This window comes from Trematomus bernacchii, unplaced genomic scaffold (genome assembly GCF_902827165.1).
Source record: "Trematomus bernacchii unplaced genomic scaffold, fTreBer1.1, whole genome shotgun sequence".
Taxonomy (NCBI): Eukaryota; Metazoa; Chordata; class Actinopteri; order Perciformes; family Nototheniidae; genus Trematomus; species Trematomus bernacchii.
This window is the reverse complement of record NW_022987710.1, coordinates 2,182,006-2,201,322: the sequence shown is the minus strand read 5'-3', so window position 1 is coordinate 2,201,322 and position 19,317 is coordinate 2,182,006. Positions and strand designations below refer to the sequence as shown.

At 39.5% G+C, this 19,317-nt stretch overlaps 2 protein-coding genes across 2 annotated transcripts in view; both read right to left on the bottom strand.

Annotated features, from left to right (window-relative positions):
* The window catches only part of lrrk1 (leucine-rich repeat kinase 1), a 125,227-nt gene extending 110,352 nt beyond the window's left edge, over positions 1-14,875 (bottom strand). Inside the window, exons 1-2 of the mRNA XM_034140950.1 lie at positions 14,742-14,875; positions 6,847-6,993 (exon numbers count right to left, since the gene is read on the bottom strand). Coding sequence (XP_033996841.1) covers positions 6,847-6,916 — 70 coding nt within the window. The 5' untranslated portion in view covers positions 6,917-6,993; positions 14,742-14,875. The remainder of the gene's footprint in view (positions 1-6,846; positions 6,994-14,741) is intronic.
* A 218-nt stretch (positions 14,876-15,093) lies between these two features.
* aldh1a3 (aldehyde dehydrogenase 1 family, member A3) overlaps positions 15,094-19,317 on the bottom strand; it is a 74,912-nt gene continuing 70,688 nt past the window's right edge. Inside the window, exons 11-13 of the mRNA XM_034141016.1 lie at positions 16,986-17,143; positions 16,098-16,172; positions 15,094-16,011 (exon numbers count right to left, since the gene is read on the bottom strand). Of these exons, the coding sequence (XP_033996907.1) occupies positions 15,942-16,011; positions 16,098-16,172; positions 16,986-17,143 (303 nt within the window). The 3' untranslated portion in view covers positions 15,094-15,941. The remainder of the gene's footprint in view (positions 16,012-16,097; positions 16,173-16,985; positions 17,144-19,317) is intronic.

Below are 19,317 nucleotides of genomic sequence, written 5' to 3'. Positions count from 1 at the left end.
GATGCGATTCAGAACGATGCAAAATAATGATACTTCAATATGGTACGACAGAGGATTTTGTTTTATTCCTTATACAGTATGCAGCAAATCATAAATTAACAAAAAAGTGCTTTACATATTTGGTTCTCTCTACTAGTACTACGCATCCCATCATGCTGTTTCTTTGTTACCTTTTTTACCTTAAAAAACTCTCCAGAGTACAGTACAATTGTATAACACCTCACAGTTAAACAATTTAAGGATGCATTGCCCATGATTAACAATGTGCAAATAACAACTACCATAGTGCAATGCCCATACAACTGCCAGCCTGATGTGCTTAACACTCATTCATAGGCTAACTCACCAGTGAGCAGAAAGCATTGGTTTCTATATGAACAATAAAAAATACAAATAACCTTTCACAAACAGGTATTTCATAACTGCTTACAATTGTACGGAAGACATCTAAACTATTATTGGCAGTCACAGGCTGTTGTAAACTAAACACCACTCTCACTGACAGAACACCTCACTGAGTGATTTAACTCATATGTCTAACTTTCAGGTTTCTCTTTTCAGCCGCAGACCCCATGTCGCCTCTTTATGTGCGTCGCTAAGTTCCTCGTACTACTTGTGTACTTTAAAGCGGCACGGCATCGTTTACAATTTGCGAGCGATTTTTCAAGTTGACCGTCTTTTTTGAAAAATCCGAAGTGTTGCCAAACGTTTGATTTGTAGGTATTTTTCGGTGCGCTGTGTTTCTCTTTCTCCTCGACTTCCATGTGTGTTGATAACTGAGACTCTCGGCCTCCGTAGTACGAAGCAAAGATCAAAGATCGTCTCTGCTGAGTGCTGACAGGATGAGGGGATATTATATGAATTAATCGTTTTTTTACCGATGCAAAGACGCTACAATCGATGCATCGCGAGTTCAACCCAAACTGTAGCCGATGTGCACTCTTTCAACCGGTGCACTCGCATCTTGAATGTTTATGCCGGTGCACTGATGCGAATCGGTGAATCTTAACATCCCTAATGCACTGCCATTTCCCAACATAAACATTACAGTCTGCAATGAAACGGTTGTCTCCCGTGTGCTCCACTTCCTACTTCGCACTCCGGTAACTTTCTCGTGCGAACGAGATACAGTATCTTTTTTTTTTCCATCATTGCCCTTTAAGGGCAGAGATGGGCAAATGGCTGCCCCCACCTCCTCTTTTTGCGGCCCTCAGATTAATTTATAAACAACGTAATTAATGAAAAAAATGATAATAATAATAATTATTCTTTTTTACTTGTAGTACTGATACCGTCCACTAGACTTCTAGTTACGTCGCAAGCTGCGTGCATGATTTCGTTCGGCAGCCAAATACCGCGATATAATCTGTGACGCGTTTGTGTGTATTGTGTTTGTTTCCCGGGGAAACACTCACAAGAAACACCGGCTGTTGTTATGCCTGCTGTGACGTTAAGTTGCCGCTTGTAATTATGCCTTTACAAGCTTAAAGGTTGCATTTATCATATGAATTTGGCGAACCAAGTTTAATATTCTAAAAACCAAGACTTTGTTTATTTGAAATCAGATGAAAACAAACTGTCACGGACCCTGCCATGTTATCTATGATTACTATACGCTTTTCATTCATAATTTCAGCGGGAGGGAGGGGGAGCGGCGCTGAGGAACAGCAGAGTGCGGGTTGACAGGTGTCTGTGTGGACATTCCCCTTATTGTGGAATAAGGGGAATGCAGAGACAGGCTACAAGTGTCTTAGGTTCAAGTTAGACAACTAATGTCTGGGTTAGTGTTCATGACTTCATGTTTATGTCATCTTAATGTTTAATCTCAATGCACACACATTTTCCGTGCTTTCCAATAGTTTAAAATAGTTGTATTCCACTGTTAAATAACCTGTTCAATACAAACATGCCACTTGTAAACATTAAATAACATTTCTGTGAACTGATATTTGTTTAGTGAGCTTATTAGAGGATGTTCCCTGAAAGATTGTAAAATGTCAATGAAGATGTCAGACTTAGTATATTTGTTAATAATTACATACAATACATGGAATTTGTGTGTGTCTGTGTTCCAAGTGAATCTGCGATCCCCTGGTGGCCAGTTCATCAATTATGTGGCCCCCACCACCATCCAAGTTGCCCATCCCTGCTTTAGGGGCTCCGTACAATACAAAAACAAATGCAAATATTTAATTTAAAAAAGTGAAGTCCTTTCGAGTCATCTGTCTCAAGTCAAGTCAAGTCTCAAGCCATGAATACCAAGGCTGCGTCTCAGGTCGACTATTTTCATTTCCTCGGTCCTCGGTATCACCGGAAGTTGATTTGTCTGCGCCATCTTGAGTAGCGTCCCATGGCTCTTATTTCTGCCGGAGGAGCGAGGAGCGAGGAGCGAGGAGCGATAATGGAGGAGCGATAACCGAGGAACCACCAGACCATCCTCCGGTGAAATCCTCAGATACTCTCCCCGCCCCCTTACTGTGTATCGCTCACTGATTGGACGATGCAGCGCATGCACTGATCTGTTGCTTCTTGACATGAGAGCAGAGTTTCCCAGCGGACTGAAGAAAACACATGAAACTCACGGGACTCACTCCTCAGTTTATACTGTGTTTTGTTTCAATGAATGCATCATTCAGTTACAAATATGTGATATATCTGAACAACAAAGTGGGCAAAAATTATTTTATTCATTTATTGGAAACATTTTCATGATCGCTTTTTCGTTTTACATTTTCATTTATTGTCATTTCCATTCAGTCAGTCATTAAGTGCTATTTGCTACATATCCGCACAAACAAAGTGTGCAATCCAATGAATGTTAATCTAACTGGGTTTTGATAGATAACATATCTCTTTTTCTTCTGTGAATTATTTTATTTCTATTGTGCACTCTAATCAATATTAATCCAACTATTTTTCGTTTATACATTTTAAGAATGGCGTTTATCTTTTTTGAGAATGAGTTCTTATTTTATTTAATGTATTTGGGTCTACAACAGATGATACAAATGTTTGTGTCAGTAAATGTGTACTAACAGAGGCGGGGGTGTTTGTGAAAATAACGGGGACAGAGCTGGCTGCTGTCAGACGAACAGCTGTGCGGCGTCCGTTTGATCACAAACGGACGTCGCTTCACGTGACGCTCCGGAGGAAAGGACGTCCCATTGCTCTTAAAACTCATTTCCCTGCTTCTCGTGGTTTCCTTGCGTCTCTCCATGCTTCCCTGGTGGGAGGGACTAAACGCAGGGAAACGACGCAAGTGAGGGACGCAAGGATTCCATTTAAATCGACCTGAGAAGCAGCCCAAGTCAAAGTCAAGTCAAGTCTTTTATCAATGTTAGTCAAGCAAGTCTCAAGTCCAAAGATATGCGACTCGAGTCACCCACCTCTGACATGTACAAACCACAGACTGTCTATGGCATGGTGAATACAGTCGCTGCTTTACTTGCGTCTGTATGACGTTGTTGTGAATGTGAACAGATACATGTCAGCATTCAGAAAACACGCATTTTCAAAAGTGTTTCATCTGCCGTCTTGTGAGGCCATTTTCCAGCATTAATTTATGTTTTTTACTAACCAGTATCAGTATGTTGTTATTTCGGAATTATTTTTGAAACGTGTATTACATTTAAATCACGGTAAAATATGTTCCTTCTGTTGTAGTTGGTATCTACCAGAGCCGTATAAAGAGAGTGCTGCGTCAACTCCGTTCACTCCAATGGACAATTTTTTTACAGCAATGGCGGATCGTGGAGCCTTTCAATAGTTTCCAGAAGTTAGCGGCAAAGACTAGCAGCGCAGTAAAGTTGCAGTAGAATAGACCGTTTGTGATGGACTTTTAAAGGTAAGACGTTTAAAGATTTATTTTGCGGATATTATCAGCACATCTGAATCAGATTAATGTGTGTATTAAAGCATTTTAGAGGATTATCCCCCTCTAAATGAGTAGATTTAGGGTTAGATATTAGTCAAACATAACATTGAGGCGTGTGATTGTAGTGGGTGAAGGTGGTGAAATGAGGATATCCATTTTGCTAGTATAATAAAGTTTACGTTACACAATAAGGAAGAGAGCTATTTTTGTGATACATCACTATTGATATGGATTTAGAGTGCATATTTGAGACTTCTAAATAGTAAACAAAAACGTAACTTATGGGTTGAGTGTTTTTATGCTTTGTGATTCTGTTGATTATTACCTGTCTATATTATGTTGCAGCTCAGCTGGCTTTGGATTGATAGCAAAGGGAGAGGGACCTAAGTGAGAGTGAGAACACAAGGTAAGTTTAAAATAGGCCAGCAATCTCCCATCCTGTAGGTTGTTATATAAATGTATCCAACCCTTTCTCCTGTCTTTGTCTCCCTATTTCAACACAAGAACCACAGGGGGATTCAATGGAGCCTGAAGACCTGCAATGAGACCCTCACCCTGCACCTGAGTCTCAACTCCCAGAGTTTTGCAAGACTTTCCCTGTTCCTTATTTTTATTAAACCAGACATTAAGCTTCCCAATGGTGTGGTCTTCGTTTTCTGAAAAAGTGCAAATGCAGTGTTTGAATATGATTACCTCACATATTTTGTTGCCGTTGTTGTCTTCTGTGATAGTAATTCACAGAAGACAACTCCTGTTGTTGTCTTCTGCTGCTCCTGCTGACTTGAGCCAGCCATTCTTTCCACCTCTCTGTGTCAGTGGGGAAACCATACATTTGTACTCCTTTCTCTGAGTGATTGGAGCATCCCCAGGCAGCACAGCAAACCATGGGGGAGACTATATACCAGGACAACACAGAGGAAAAGGCACAGACAAACTGCATGATATGCTATTCGATGTTTATTGAATTCCATTTATTTACATGGATGTTCCTAAAACAACACATTTAACATCATCATTTTGCTGCTGCTAGCCCATTGACCCATTGTGCTGTCAGTTGACAATCATTAATAGTCACCTGTCGATCTCCTGTCCTTTCTGAAAGTCATAAAGATGACATTAGTCATTTAGATTACTTAGGTCCTTTTACCATGGGATTACTGAAACCACCATGAATTAATGGTAGAAATTAATCTAAACTGAATTTTGAAACATTCCTTCCCATCCCCTCCCTCTAAATATATCAAAAAACATTAGGAAGTGATGCTCCTGACTACCATACAAGTTTAAGAAGATAATATTTGTTTTAAAGAATTCAAAGCAATACACAACAGCAACAGGCTCTTTAACCAAGGCAACGTTAGCCTAACATGTAACAGGTAAGATAGCTGTTCACACTATCTATGTGTATTTTCTACTTTTTTTAAATGCTATTTTATTTCTATTTGAGATGTTTACATTTTGGATTGTTTATTTCTTGTCTTTTAACTTCTCTATTGTACAATGCCTTATCTTTTTATGCTGCTGCAACGCAAACATTTCCCAAATTGGTATCAATAAAGTACTTCTTATCTTAATTATTATTTTTTTTAAACATATTGATGTAATATCGGTATGTTTTATAAATATTGGAAATCAAAACCTTTATTGACTACTAATAACCAAAAATTGCAGTTCTATCTCCTGTTATTAACGCATTCAAACGGCCCGCCACGAACTTCCGGGAACTATCCGAGTCTCCGTGAATCACGTGACGATCAAGCATTTTGGACTCCCGTTGACACAAATCTCTCTTTATACGGCTTTGGTATGTACCATAGTATCTACATGGAGATAAGCCCCGCCCCCTCGCCAGCGCATCTTGTATGAATGACACGAGTAAACACAGCTGACAGCCACGGTGAAACTCGACGATTAGAGCAATACGAATATTCAAATGTTACGGTCTGCTGAGCTTAGCAGTTGTCGTACAAAAATAAGTGTCTGTAAAATGCCCAAATTAAAATTTCAAACCAGACTCCAAAGGAAGGTCAATTTAACTTAAGCTTTGAATATTCATTTTTTTTAAATATTTTTCCTATTCATGTTAAAAAACAAAACATTGGATTCATGATGGCTGATATGATCTGTTGAAGAACAGAAAAAGAGAACAAGAACAAGAAAAAAGCACAAGAAGTTTAAGACACAGAGAGATGGAGGACAGAAGACTCAGCAGAAGACAGACAGGAAGTTAACACTATATTTACATGACAAGCTGATATGGCACAGTGCAGAAGCTGTGCCCTGTTACACTGTGAAACTGGTCACACAAGGTACATGCAGGCACAGGATGGTCACAAGAAGAAGAGGTTAACCAACACAAAATGACATGTTTCCATATCGGATGTAGACAGGAAGTTTAGAGACAATTTTAATTATAGATCACAAAACCATGTACCATCGCAACCACACTCTTATGGAAAAAAAAAGGTTTTTGGAAAAAAACTAATAGCTAGATTTACAGAGGAGTAAAGCATAGGCCAAGGTAGATCCTGTCACATTCTGGAGAGGATCCTGATTATTCCAGCGTCCTACTGTTTTTTTTTTACAGTACGGCTTAACCTCATGAACACATCAAAGAACTTCCCAACTGCGAAGAGAATGTGAAAGCACCTTTGGCCTTGGAGGTCTGCCAACCTCGATTACCATACTGTCATTCCCCACACAGTTGTACTACAGTCTACAGTAATATGTTAGTAAAGACGCCAGAGATGCCTTTTTGTGTATTATATTAGATCAAAACGTTCTCACCCCGATCAGTGAGCACTGTCTGGTTCATATATACGTTTAGACAGAAACAGATGAGCTTGTGGCTCTCAAACAACCACACTTTCAGTTCTCTTTTTTCTAAATTTAAGCAGTGCGGCGATAGTGAAGCTGCCTGCTGCTTCTAACACCACAGCATGAAAACACAGCTGTCTGGAATGAGGACTTACCGCTTTGTTGCTCCATGTTGCTGAGAGCGTCTGCAGTATCCTGGGGAAGGCCAACAGACCAGTATGACATCCCACTGGTGTCACTGGTTAATCACTCTGAGCACAGAGAGGGAGCCTGGACTCAGCTGTCACTCTGCACAAAGACATCTGCAGTGATGAAAAGGAAACGCACATCAAAACATTTATACCTGTTAAACTCTGCACCGAACACCTGGCTTACTACGCCCCCCTCATCATGGGTGAGTGGGACCCAGGGGTGGATCTACCGGGGTGGCATGGGGTGGCAACTGCCACCCTAAAAATAGGCCTTGCCACCCCAGCTGCCACCCCAGTTGGCAGCTTTGTTTTGAATGAAAAGTTGTGGCTCATCGGACATTTATGAGAGAAAGTCTCTAATGTCCGAGTGCAAGTGAATGCAGCACAAGACGCGAGTCGTGGAAATCAGCCTGTCCTCCTACAAAAAACGACCATATAGGCCGATTGTTCATGCCCTTATTACGACCCAGAGACACGTTTTAAAGTGTATGTTGTTTCTTACACGACCACTAGAGGTGCTCTAGATGGATAATTGATTTTAGGTCTCGCCAGGATAACGTGTATGCAGCTTCCATGTAAAGTTAGCGTGGGTGAAAACAGTATTTCCGGTCTCGAAGTTTTCATAATAAAACCGGATATATTCCCCTCACTGTCAAATTATTACACAGTGATATCTGCATTACTCAGCCACTAAAAAACATCAGTTTATCCTTGTTAATTACACAATATTGATTGGTTTAAATTGTGTACAATGCTTTTGTGTTTTTAACCTTCGATTCAGAGAAACAAATAGTTTTTTCGGAGTTTAGACACTACACTACCCAGAATCCCCAGCTATCGTTTGGGACTACAACATCCGCCTTGCTTTACAAACCCCCGTGATTAGTCATCAAGCCCTGTGATTGGATGTTGGAGTGGCAGTGCGACAAGGTTACGCTGAGCGTCAAACAGCTCTTTGAAATGGAATGGAACCACGGCAGACTTTCCAAAACTGGAATTGGACGGGTCCAGCCCAGCCCTCCCCCAGAACTACACATGCTAGCTATTGTGTGTTTCGCAACATGTTCTATGGCACGTCTCTGTATAAGACGTTTTCGTATTTCCCACAATTAGAAGTTGCCAGTATTAAACTGTGTACACCCTGGAGGTTCAGGGGATACGAAACACAGTGGTGCTATCAAATTTAAAACATATCATTAATAAATGGGTGAATTAATATACCCACATGACACCTAAGGTCAGAAGAGCTTTATTTAACAGCTGGTCTTATGTCTGTGACCCCTCCTGTTGTTCATTGATAAGCCTGAAACATGCACTTGTCAAGGTTCAGAGGCAAATTTAGCAAATATGGCAGAAGCCATCGATCATCTTAAGATAAGATAAGATAAGATATACTTTATTGATCCCAAGTTGGGAAATGTTTTTGTTACAGCAGCATACTACTTTGTTCTACTACAGATTCTGATTAATGATGTGAAATATAAACAACCCTTAAATCAGACTTTAGTTACACCTGAGTCAAATTCAGGGAAGGTGATTGTCAAGTGCCAAAATAAACTATGCAATATATTGCTTGTCAGACTTCATATTTATCTGTTGATACCCCCAACGTTTCTTTCTTATTCAAAAGAAGACCTTAACTTAAAGTATTCTTTAATGTTTAAATAAAGCCTTATTAGTTTGTCCGTTTTGCATATCCTCCTGTTAATATCTTTGGACGTCCTGCACTAAACTGTTTTATTGTAGAGATCACTACAGTATCTTCTTAATATTTTCTATTCTATATTTCTATCATGCCTTCTACTTTCCCCCAATTTTGTATGTAGGCTACTCTTAATATTTAAATGTTTTCATCAAATAAAACGTATTCAACAACTAAATTAAATAACGTGCTTTAACCACTAGGCGGTGCGGGTTAAAAAACCAGTGGTGTAGTTAATAAAACATAATAATATCAAACATAATATGACTATTAACTTTATTGTGAAATTAAAACAGAACGGTAAAGGAAAATACAGTTTCAGTCTCTCGATTTGAAGCTTATGCATTGTACCATGAACCTGTATAGACCTGTAACGGTACGTCTACACAGCAGTGTTAAAAAAATCTTGGAGGTGGGCGTATCTGAAGCTTGGGGATTTTTTGCGAACAACCAATCACATGAATCTCCCGCCCGCGACATACGAAGCAAAAAAGCCCGAAGTAAACTGGAAATAAACTCCCCAAAACAGGCGAAAACATACCACTGTCTCTGCCACCTCCCTCCATGCCTGGCTCCTCCGGTTTATATCCCGGTAGGTCTGGTCATAAAGCACCGGGTGATTGATTCGCTACCGCTAATTTCTCCTCCATTTTTTGGAATATGAGGAAATGACCTGCAGTATGTCTCTCCCAGCATACACGCCGTTTGATTGGCTAGAGCTTGAACGGTCAGATTTGCGTACACGGGATTTGATTGGCTGACGCTTCCACCTCAGCCTCAAAAGTTGAACATTGTTCAACTTTGAATCCTCAAAATCCTGAAAATCTCCGCTCGCCTGCCCACAATGCAGTTCGGTGAAAAGTGAGGGAAAGTGACGTCACCCCATTCAAAGTGAATGGGCAGAAGCGTTTCAAGATTTTTTAACGCTGCTGTGTAGACGTTCCGTAACAGTCAACTACATGAGGAGTTGGAAAGGTAGTTCAGTAAATCAGTAATATCTTTAAAAACTACAAAAAAATCCCTTTCTATCAGCTGTGCACCGTTATGGTGTAAATACAGCCTATCTACCAATTGGATCAAATATAAAAGTCAGCCGAATTAGTGTTGATACTGCAAGGAGACGTATTGTGTGAAAAGAAAAGGAAGATGTTGTTTAATTGCTGATATATTTATGATCCACGTCACGTATTCAGTTTCGGTGGCAGTTCTTCCAGTTTGTCAAAAGGTCTTCTGATCAGGGCTCTATAAATAAAGAACTACGGCAGATGTGTAATATTTAATGCAGCCGAACCGTGTATTACAATGCCGTCATGTGATGACTTCCAAAGAGTAAAGCAAGAACACTCGGAATAAAGTATTATTTTTATTTTTTTAAATGTTTTTCCGATTTCATATCGCATAAAAACCATATCCCGACATGCATTGCGGCTAAAACAATCGATGTTTGTTCAAAACCTCTGAAAAAAGAAAGGTGTCTCAGAATCGAAAGAGAAAAACATATGGGAAAAACACAAAAGCATTGTACACAATTTAAACCAATAATTGTCGTATAATTAACAAGGATAAACTGATGTTTTTTAGTTGATGAGTACTGCAGATAACACTGTTAAATCATTTGATCATTGGTTTTATTATGAAAACGTCGAGACCGGAAATACTGTTTTCAACCCGTAACTTTACATGGAGGCTGCCGCATACCTCAAATCATCTTCGTAATATCTATCAAACTATAGATCCTACATATCGACTGGACGTGGATACTAAAAATACAATATACACTTCTCGCTAGAAATCTAATCAAAAAGCGTTTTAATGGCCAAACTATCCTACAATTTAGGATTTTACAGAGAGGGTTATTTGTGAATAAACGACCATCTGTAACGTTAGCATTCAACGGGAGCACTAGAGGTCGAAAACTTTAAAACGTAATTATAGGACGTATTAAGCGCTTGAACAAATGACATATTTGGTCGTAATAAGGGCCTGAACAATCGGCCCATTTGGTCGTATGAGTTGGAGGACTTGTTGGTGGAAATATGATTGGCGGCAATTTCATTTGAACGGGACGGCGCAAAACGAGAAGCATTCGGACCCAAGTAGACGGAAGGAATGAGGTATTTGCGGTCTACAATGACAGAGAAGAGACTGTCAAGTTTGGCTGTACTCCGCATTGAATCAAAACACGCTAAAGCTTTGGATCTTACTCATTTTGTGAGGCCTTTTTGCTGAACAAAATGGTAATCGCCGCATTCAGCTGTAGCATACCTCATTCACACCAACGCCACTCCGGTTCAAGCTCCGTGCTAGAGCTTTTCAGGTTCAGAACCGGTTCTTCGGTTTAGCTCCGGCTCTTTTCACACCGCCCAGAGTCCGACTGGTGCTGCGTCATTGCGTCATTACGTAACCGTTTGCGTGCCTGCTTCATAAAGCCAAACTGTGCGGAAACCCCTCACAGCTCACACCGACAACAACAACAATGGCCGATTGTGCTCCAGCTTCCTCTGTACCTCTTCGGAAGACCAGATTCCCAGTAGGTAGCTGGTCTCTTCAGTGGACCACTGCTGCTTGTTAAGTTTCTCCATCGTTGTGTACAAACTGGATAAAACGCAGGCTTTTTGTTGTTGTTCAGGAGTTGATCCCGCCCCTGCCCCCGCCTCGACGTAAGCGTGAGGTGCTTTTGCTCTAGCCGGACAATTTTTTGGTGCTTGAAACGAACCGGATTCCGGAGCTAAGAGGCTGCTCCGCTGCGGTGTGAACAGGAAAACCCGGTGCTTTTCAAGCTCCAGCTCCGAACTGGCCCTGAAACACCGTTGGTGTGAATGAGGTAATAGACATGCCAACTTGATGCTCTGCTCACGGATGAGCATACAAAACAGTTAAGATGATGACCTTGTATGTGTGTATATATATATTTTTTCTTTGTGGGGGTCTGCCCCCAAAAAACAGTTTTAAGTCCTGAGAAAGTCAAATAAGACGGTGTGTAAAACTACACTGCCCAGCCAAAACAAAGTGACCACTTTGATTTAACTAGGCCAGTAGGTAAGGACTTTCCACTGGATAATAACTTACTGAAGCGATGTATATGTTTTAGCTGAATACACGTTTTTTAACCCTAACTGATGCAGTTAGTCACTTCTTTAATGTTTGTTCTTTCTGATGTAAAGTCAAGGTTGTAACTGTTTGCAGTAAAGTTGTGGGGCGCTGAACTGTTCTTTTGATTCTTTTGAATTTTGATATATGATCGTAATTACTTGTCTTTCAAATTTGAAGAAGGGTGAGCAAGCATCTTGAGGAACATTCATCATTAACTAAAAAATATAGTTTATTTAATAATAACACTGAATATGTGAATCATAAAGTGATTGACAGCTGATAGGAATGATATGATTGTTAATATTATCATATTAATTCAGACAAACATCGATGAGACAGTTCATTCATGTACTTATTGCAGCAGTCTGCATATATTTGGTACCCCTGCTGGTCTAAGAGTGAAACAAACTCATTCAGTTATTGTTCATTTAAAATTCATTCAATTATGTCTGCCCCCTTATATATTTATATTTAAGAATTTACTGTTGTGCCACAATAATGTCACCTAATGTTATTGAGTCAAAATATCAATATTGTGGCTTTCCAAGTTAACATTGATTGATATGACTGCGATTAAATCAGCATATACTGATGCTGAATATGTTTTTGCCGGTCAACATGTCCGTTAAAGTTGAAATCTTCCGGACAAAATTAGAAAAGTGCCGGTCAAAGGTCTCCTTTGTTATTTATTGAGCTTTAAAACAAATTGATATGATTCGATATTAAACAAACTAATTATAGTAGATTAACTACATTATTCAAAAGTGTACAGTAACTTACAATAACACGGGAATAATAAACGGAGCGCTCTCTCTCTCTCCTGACAGCCCGCCAGTATCATGCAGCTCGCGGATCCAGTAATGAGTGACCCGACAGTAAAACTAAACATATCTATAACTAGTTTAGGTAGTTTGAGAGGTAATTAAAATAGCTACGTGTGATGTTCTAACCTGAAGTGTGTTTTGCTCTGCTCGCCGCTGCAGGGGATCATGCAGAGCTGCGTGTCGACTCGTCAGCAGCAGCCGATCTCCCTCTCCCGTCAGATTAGACTTTACTCGCGTTTATGTCCATATTGATCAGATCTAGCTAGTTCTAGCTAATGATATGACTACCTGCTTATTAAAAGACACCTAAACAATAAGCGTCGCTATGCAACCGGGTGAGGCCACAAAGTATAGCGCAGCATTATGCATTTGTTTACATGCCCACCGGAACCCCGAGGCATTACCAACAGATCAAAAGCACAATCAACCCATACAGGACATCTCTTTCTCCACATTAAGTGTTAGACATTAGAATGGACTATTCTTGTCTGTCACATACTCTTTTGTCTGTCACATACTATTCTCGTCTGTCACATAAGTGGCGCAACTGATGCGGTATTGTGCTAAGGGAAAATCATTTTGACCGGACATTTTAACCGGAGAGATTTAGATTTGCCGGTCTTCAGCATATTTTACCGGTCACAGTCCGGTAATTACCGGCTAACGGGAACTCTGCTGTGTTCACCTTGTGCCAATAATAATAATAGAAAGCTAAATGTAATATTGTAATGCGATGTAACAGAGGGCTTCAACGGAACAGTGTTAGTAACTACACACACAGCAGTAGCACAGTGGATAATAATAATAATAATACATTGGATTTTTATAGCGCTTTTCCTAATGTTCAAAGACGCTTAATAATAATAATAATAATAATAATAATAATAATAATAATAATAATAATAATAATAATAATAATAATAATAATAATAATAATAATAATAATAATAATAATAATAATAATAATAATAATAATAATAATAATAGTGTCACAGACCCAGAGTCGCTCTGTCTGAGAGCATTAGCATCTTCAACTCTCAGTGAATCTACACCCAGGGCCGTCCCTCCCTACAGGTTGATCATGCAGGCTGCATGGGGCCTCACATTGCGCAGGGGGCCTCGCGCAGGGGGCCTGGCGCAGGGGGCCTGGCGCAGGGGGCCTCGGCTTATGAGCTCGGCTTGTGCGCAGTTGTTAGCGCAGTTCTCAGCGCAGTTCTCAGCGCAGTTCTCCGCGCACCCTAGCACCCGAGCATTTTTTCCCCTTTTATTCATTTTTATGTCAATTTGCAAATTTCATGGTGATGCTCAGCCTCTCCCCTTAACTCCTAATACTGATAGAAATGTGTGTGTAGTTGTTGATACATTGCTGACAGAGGGAACTACATTTGAATACAGATTTAAGAAATATCAGTTTTTGAGCATGTAATAAGCATGTTTTGTCTTGACTATATTACAACAATATTATAATAAAATAATATAGTATTTATATTATTGAATTGATAGATGGCCAGGGACGGCACTGTCTACACCACATAAGAAAGACACAGCAGAACCTGGTCAACTTAACCATTGAGAAAAACCTCATTGAGCCTGCTTTATGAGCCAAATGCTGAGAAACAAAATACATCTATTTCGACATGTCAGGACAAAATAACCTGAGTTTTAAATATATTAATTATTCACTGCGTGTTTATAACATACCGGTTTTTTATTTGTGTTTCATCCTCACACACAAACTTTGTCTGAGTGAGTGTGTCTGTGTGTGTATTTGTTGAGGTTTGAAATCAAAGTGTGTATGTGTTTGTCTGTGTGTGTATTTGTTGGGGTTTGAAATCAAAGTGTGTGTGTGTGTGTGTGTGTGTGTGTCTGCTATTATAAGTTGTCCATGGACACCACACTATTATTACTAGTCCCTTTGAAGAAGGCTGCAGCAGTTCGACCCATGAGCTTCTGCTGATTATTAAATACAATTACCAGAGGTGGAAGAAGTACTATGATGTTGTATTTTAGTAAGAAGAAGTCGAACCCCATATCCTCCGATTGGTAACACCCATTCCCCCTTGTGCAGTAGCCGACCAGAATAATGACAGGCCTAACGATATGAAAACTACTTTGTGAGTATTTACAATAAAAGAAGATTATTAGAAAATGATGTTTAAATAGATAATGCTTCCTCAGATTGACGAAGGAAAACCCGCTAATAGTTTAAACATGACGCACCAGTTTGTTAGCCAACTCACCTGATGGCTGCTCGGCACATTACTGCAGATAGGATCCAGAAATGACTCCAGACAGTACAGAACATTGGTCCGCCAAACAGTTTCACCCGGGGCTATACTGTGCCCACTTCCTGATCCCTGCATGCAAACTTTCCAACAACACACGCACGGTGTCAAGTCAGACCGGACACCGGCGGCATTTCCGGTCTTATTTTTCAAAATAATTCCCGACAGCTGTCTTACTTCGAAACAGCGTATTAATATTCCCATTCAAGTGAAGAAACAAATTAAATAAACCAAGGGGGAAAGTAATGTGCATTTCAGTGCAACAGAAATAAAGTTGAACATTGTTCAAAACAGACACACAGAATCCCATTTTGCCACACGTTCTTTTATTCTATTCAAACACATTTCCGACAACAGAATAAATTGAACACTAAGGCTTTATGTTCATCTGTATTAAACTACAAAAGCTTGTCATACAATAATCATAACCTAAGCAGGATGTATTAAAACTAGGGCTGGGCAAGTTAACGCTTTATTAATTAACGCCGACAATTATTATTATAATTATTTTATCGCGTGTTAACAGCTTTATTATTATTATTATGAGTAGGCTACGTTGCTCACTGGCTCTTACTACACATATAAAGATACCAACAACAACAACATGAACATATTTCCCCCTAATTTAACTGTCATACACGTTTCAAAATGATGCAGAAATAACTACATACTGATACCGGTTAGGAAAAACCATGAATTGATGCTTTGCAAGTGTCCTTACAAGACAGTGGACGACTGGGAGTCAGTAGACGACGGAGGAGTCAGTGGACAAACAGAGGAGAAAGAGGATTCACATGTGACACCAAAGACCAGAGATCACCTTTACTTTAAACATGTAGGTAATGTCTTCTATTCATGAGGGCAGAAAGCTCTAAAAATGGCCCATAAAGCAAAAACATTTTTTTATCCAATCATCGTTTCAGTGCTTTTGTATTTTTTTTAAATATGAATATTTGTTTTTAAAAAGAATGGCTTTTTATACTGACATTACTGAAACTGTTGAGTAAAAGTATTTCTTCACCTACAGCATTTACAAGAAAAGGTGAACAAACATCAATCTTCTGGGATCTGACATAGTGTTCAGACCAACTGATCTATTCCTAAACTCAGCCTCAGCAGCATGAGTGAAGACAGAGGTGTGTAGTGTAGTCCTTCTCACAGAGTTTCTCTTAATTTGATGGTCACTGCTTTCACCTCTGAGTACTCAGCCAGAGCATACTCTCCCCTGAGAGGAGAGAAACAACACATGGTGAGGGAACACAAAGGGAATAAGTGAATAATCTGAAATATGAAGACAGTGATGGTTCTTACAGCTCTCGTCCATTGCCTGACATCTTATACCCTCCAAAGGGAGTCTGGACATGAAGGGCGTTATAGCAGTTTATCCTGAACAAAGATAGAGAACACAAAACGTAATAATGGCCAAAACCACATTTTAATCACATAAAGAAACCCTTTACCAGCAGTGAAATGAAGGCCAGTCGAAAAATGTAAAACATATAATACAAAATAGAGATTTTAGATCATTTTCTGTTAAAACGTTAAAGTTAGAGAAACAATTAACATTACATTACATGTCATTTGTTAGAATAACTGAGAACCAAAATCAATATGCATTTAATTTTAACAAAGCTGAGTATGTTTTTGTGTGACAAAAATCTCAGTTTCATTGCGTGTTTGCATTTTTGCTTTCGTATGATTGAGGCTGATCAATACATATCGGGCAGTGTGTAATGTCAATTTTACCTTAAAGTTAGCCATAACTGATGTTTGATACATGGTGCAGTTATGGCTGTGGATGAAAATGCAGCATTTGATTTTATTCTCATGGTGATCACACGCTATTGAGTCCAATTTGCTGATTTCTTCCCTCAGCCGTGATATTACAGACCACTTGGGGCTCGCTGAGGGTAACTTTGTCTACCTCAGTTTTTTATGAGTGGTATTGTCAAGTGGAGTCAGTCAGCCATATTGTTTCTTAATCTCTGCGTGTGTGTTCCTTTTGTGCATATTGTTTGATATGTGAATATGGATAGTAGAGAAAATTGCTAGAACGACACATTGAAACATTTTGTATAATGATCATGCATTACATTACTTCACCAGATCATGCCTGAATTTTGCCCCATGATGCTGTTGGAATAAAATGTAAATGTTGTTTTATTGACAAATACAAAGGCAAATGAAATGGGGACTCACCAGACAGTGCCAGTCTCCAGGGCTGCAGACACAGACAGAGCTCTGTCTATGCTGGCTGTGAACACTGCGGACACCAGGCCATACCGGGAGCTGTTGGCCCGCTCTATGGCCTCCTGCTGGCTCTTAAAGCTGAAGATGCACTGCACTGGACCAAAGATCTGAGAGGACAAACATATCAATTGAGACCAGTCAAATATCCCAGTGTGAAATTAAATGCTTTGGTTTCCTGTCCTTTGTTTGACATTCACATTGAATAAAACATAAATGTGTAATTAAAATATATATAATAGCTGGACTAGTTATATATTTAAGAAGAAGAAGATTTTATTTTTAAAACACATTTTATTTGCATTTTTGTTTGTTTTAAACATACACCCACCCTGCAAAAGAGTCGGAACAAACCTAATACATTACACAATCAAATAAATAAATAAACAGATTTTCATTACTACCAAATAAATATCATTTGAAAGTGTTTTACCCATTTAAAGACATCCTCTTTTACACACTTTAAAAACAAAAACTACACCTATCCTTTAAAACTTCAATATTAGAGAGTCATTCTCCCCCAGTGAGCACAGAACCTGCCCAACAGCCCACACATCCAGAAACCCCTGCAGATGATTGATCAGCGTATAGTACGCATGCTCCACCCTTAACCCTTAAAGACCAAGACGGAATTTTCGCCTGCCTGACTCTCCTGTATTTATTTGTTTCTCCTAACCTGTTCTAACCTTTTCTAGCAGTCAGCATCAAGTGCCTTACCTCATTTGATTCAGGAGAACCTCTAGTTCAAGTCTGGTTAATTTAAAGTCCACATTTTACCTTAACTTTGTGTGATAATGGCTGAATTTACCAAAGCATTCAAAAACGCCAGTACAAATGTTGTTTTTTTACTGTTTACTCCGCCAGGAACATAGGAATTTTCTTTTTTATTATTTATAAAGCTGCATTTAGATGTTTTAGGCTTTCAAATGAAATGTAATCTGCATATTATGTTCCCTGAGCAAGTTACAGCTATTTATTACAACATTTCAGTGAAAAACACCTAGGATAATATGGAATAATAAAAACGAAATGTATTTCCATATTTAAATGACTGATCATGTTTCTTCTGTCAAAAAAAGGTTGAGAGAGTAAACAAAAAAACATTGAACCATAACAGATGACATTGCAACAAAATTAACTTGTTTCAGAGAAATATATTATCATTTGAACATTTAAATACAAACACAAACAGTGAAACAAATTCCAAGTGCTGGAGATACAAAGTGCAAATGAACAAAGTGCAAATTATCTTGAAACTATAAACAAAGTATTATAAATATATAGAAAGTGCAAATGTACAAAGAGCAAATGATCTTCAAACTATAAACAAAATATTAGAAAAATATACAAAGAGCAAAGGAAATGTATCAACATTTCTTAAATTATTTACATTAAATTACAATCAGACTTGATTCAGTCAATCGAAAGGTTTTACGTGCGGCTGCTATGCCACTTGCTGAAGCAATTTCTGTGAGCCACAAGACGCAGTGTCACATCACACCGCGCACACTTCCAGATGGAACGTCTTTTGCAGAGCACACATTTTCGCCGACCTTTTGTTGCCGTGTCTCCTGACCTCCGTCTCGCAAATGAGTCAATTCCCTCTTCCCCCTCCTCCTCCTCCTCCTCCTCGTCTGCACAGGACATTGACTCTGGCAAGCACTGTGCCCCTCTGGGTGGCACAAAGCTGCCAATTCAGGACTCCACACAGCTCTGCAGACAGCTCCTCCATGAACTGGGCGTGGGACATGGCCACTGACCCTGAGGACAGACACATCTCCTTGTGCAGAATATAGCTGTTGGTTGCAGCAATGTCTATAAAGTGGTACAGCAGTGTCCTGTACCACCTGTTGGACCTCTTGTGCACTGAATAGTATTGGATGAGCTGGTCAGACAAGTCCACCCCACCCATGTATTTATTATATTCAACCACACAACGAGGTGCCATGATGTTTTCTTTTTGCCATTTCCCCGTTTCCTTAGCATACACATTCCTGATGACAGTGTCTCCATTGAAGGCTTGGTGTATTGTAGAGCACACTGACACCTCTCTCGTATCCATCCACTTCACAAACAAAAGCACCTTCTCTCTGAGCCATCGGATTGAGCCCCTGGGGCTCTTTGAGGTTAGCGCATTCAATTTTGATTTAGGCACGTTCTTCTGATTGTCGCGGAATGTACCACATGCCACAAAACCCCTTGCAAATAGGTCAGTCAAAAGTTTTGGGCTGGTGTAGAAATTGTCTACAAAAAGATGGTAACCTCTCCCCAAGTAGGAATTATC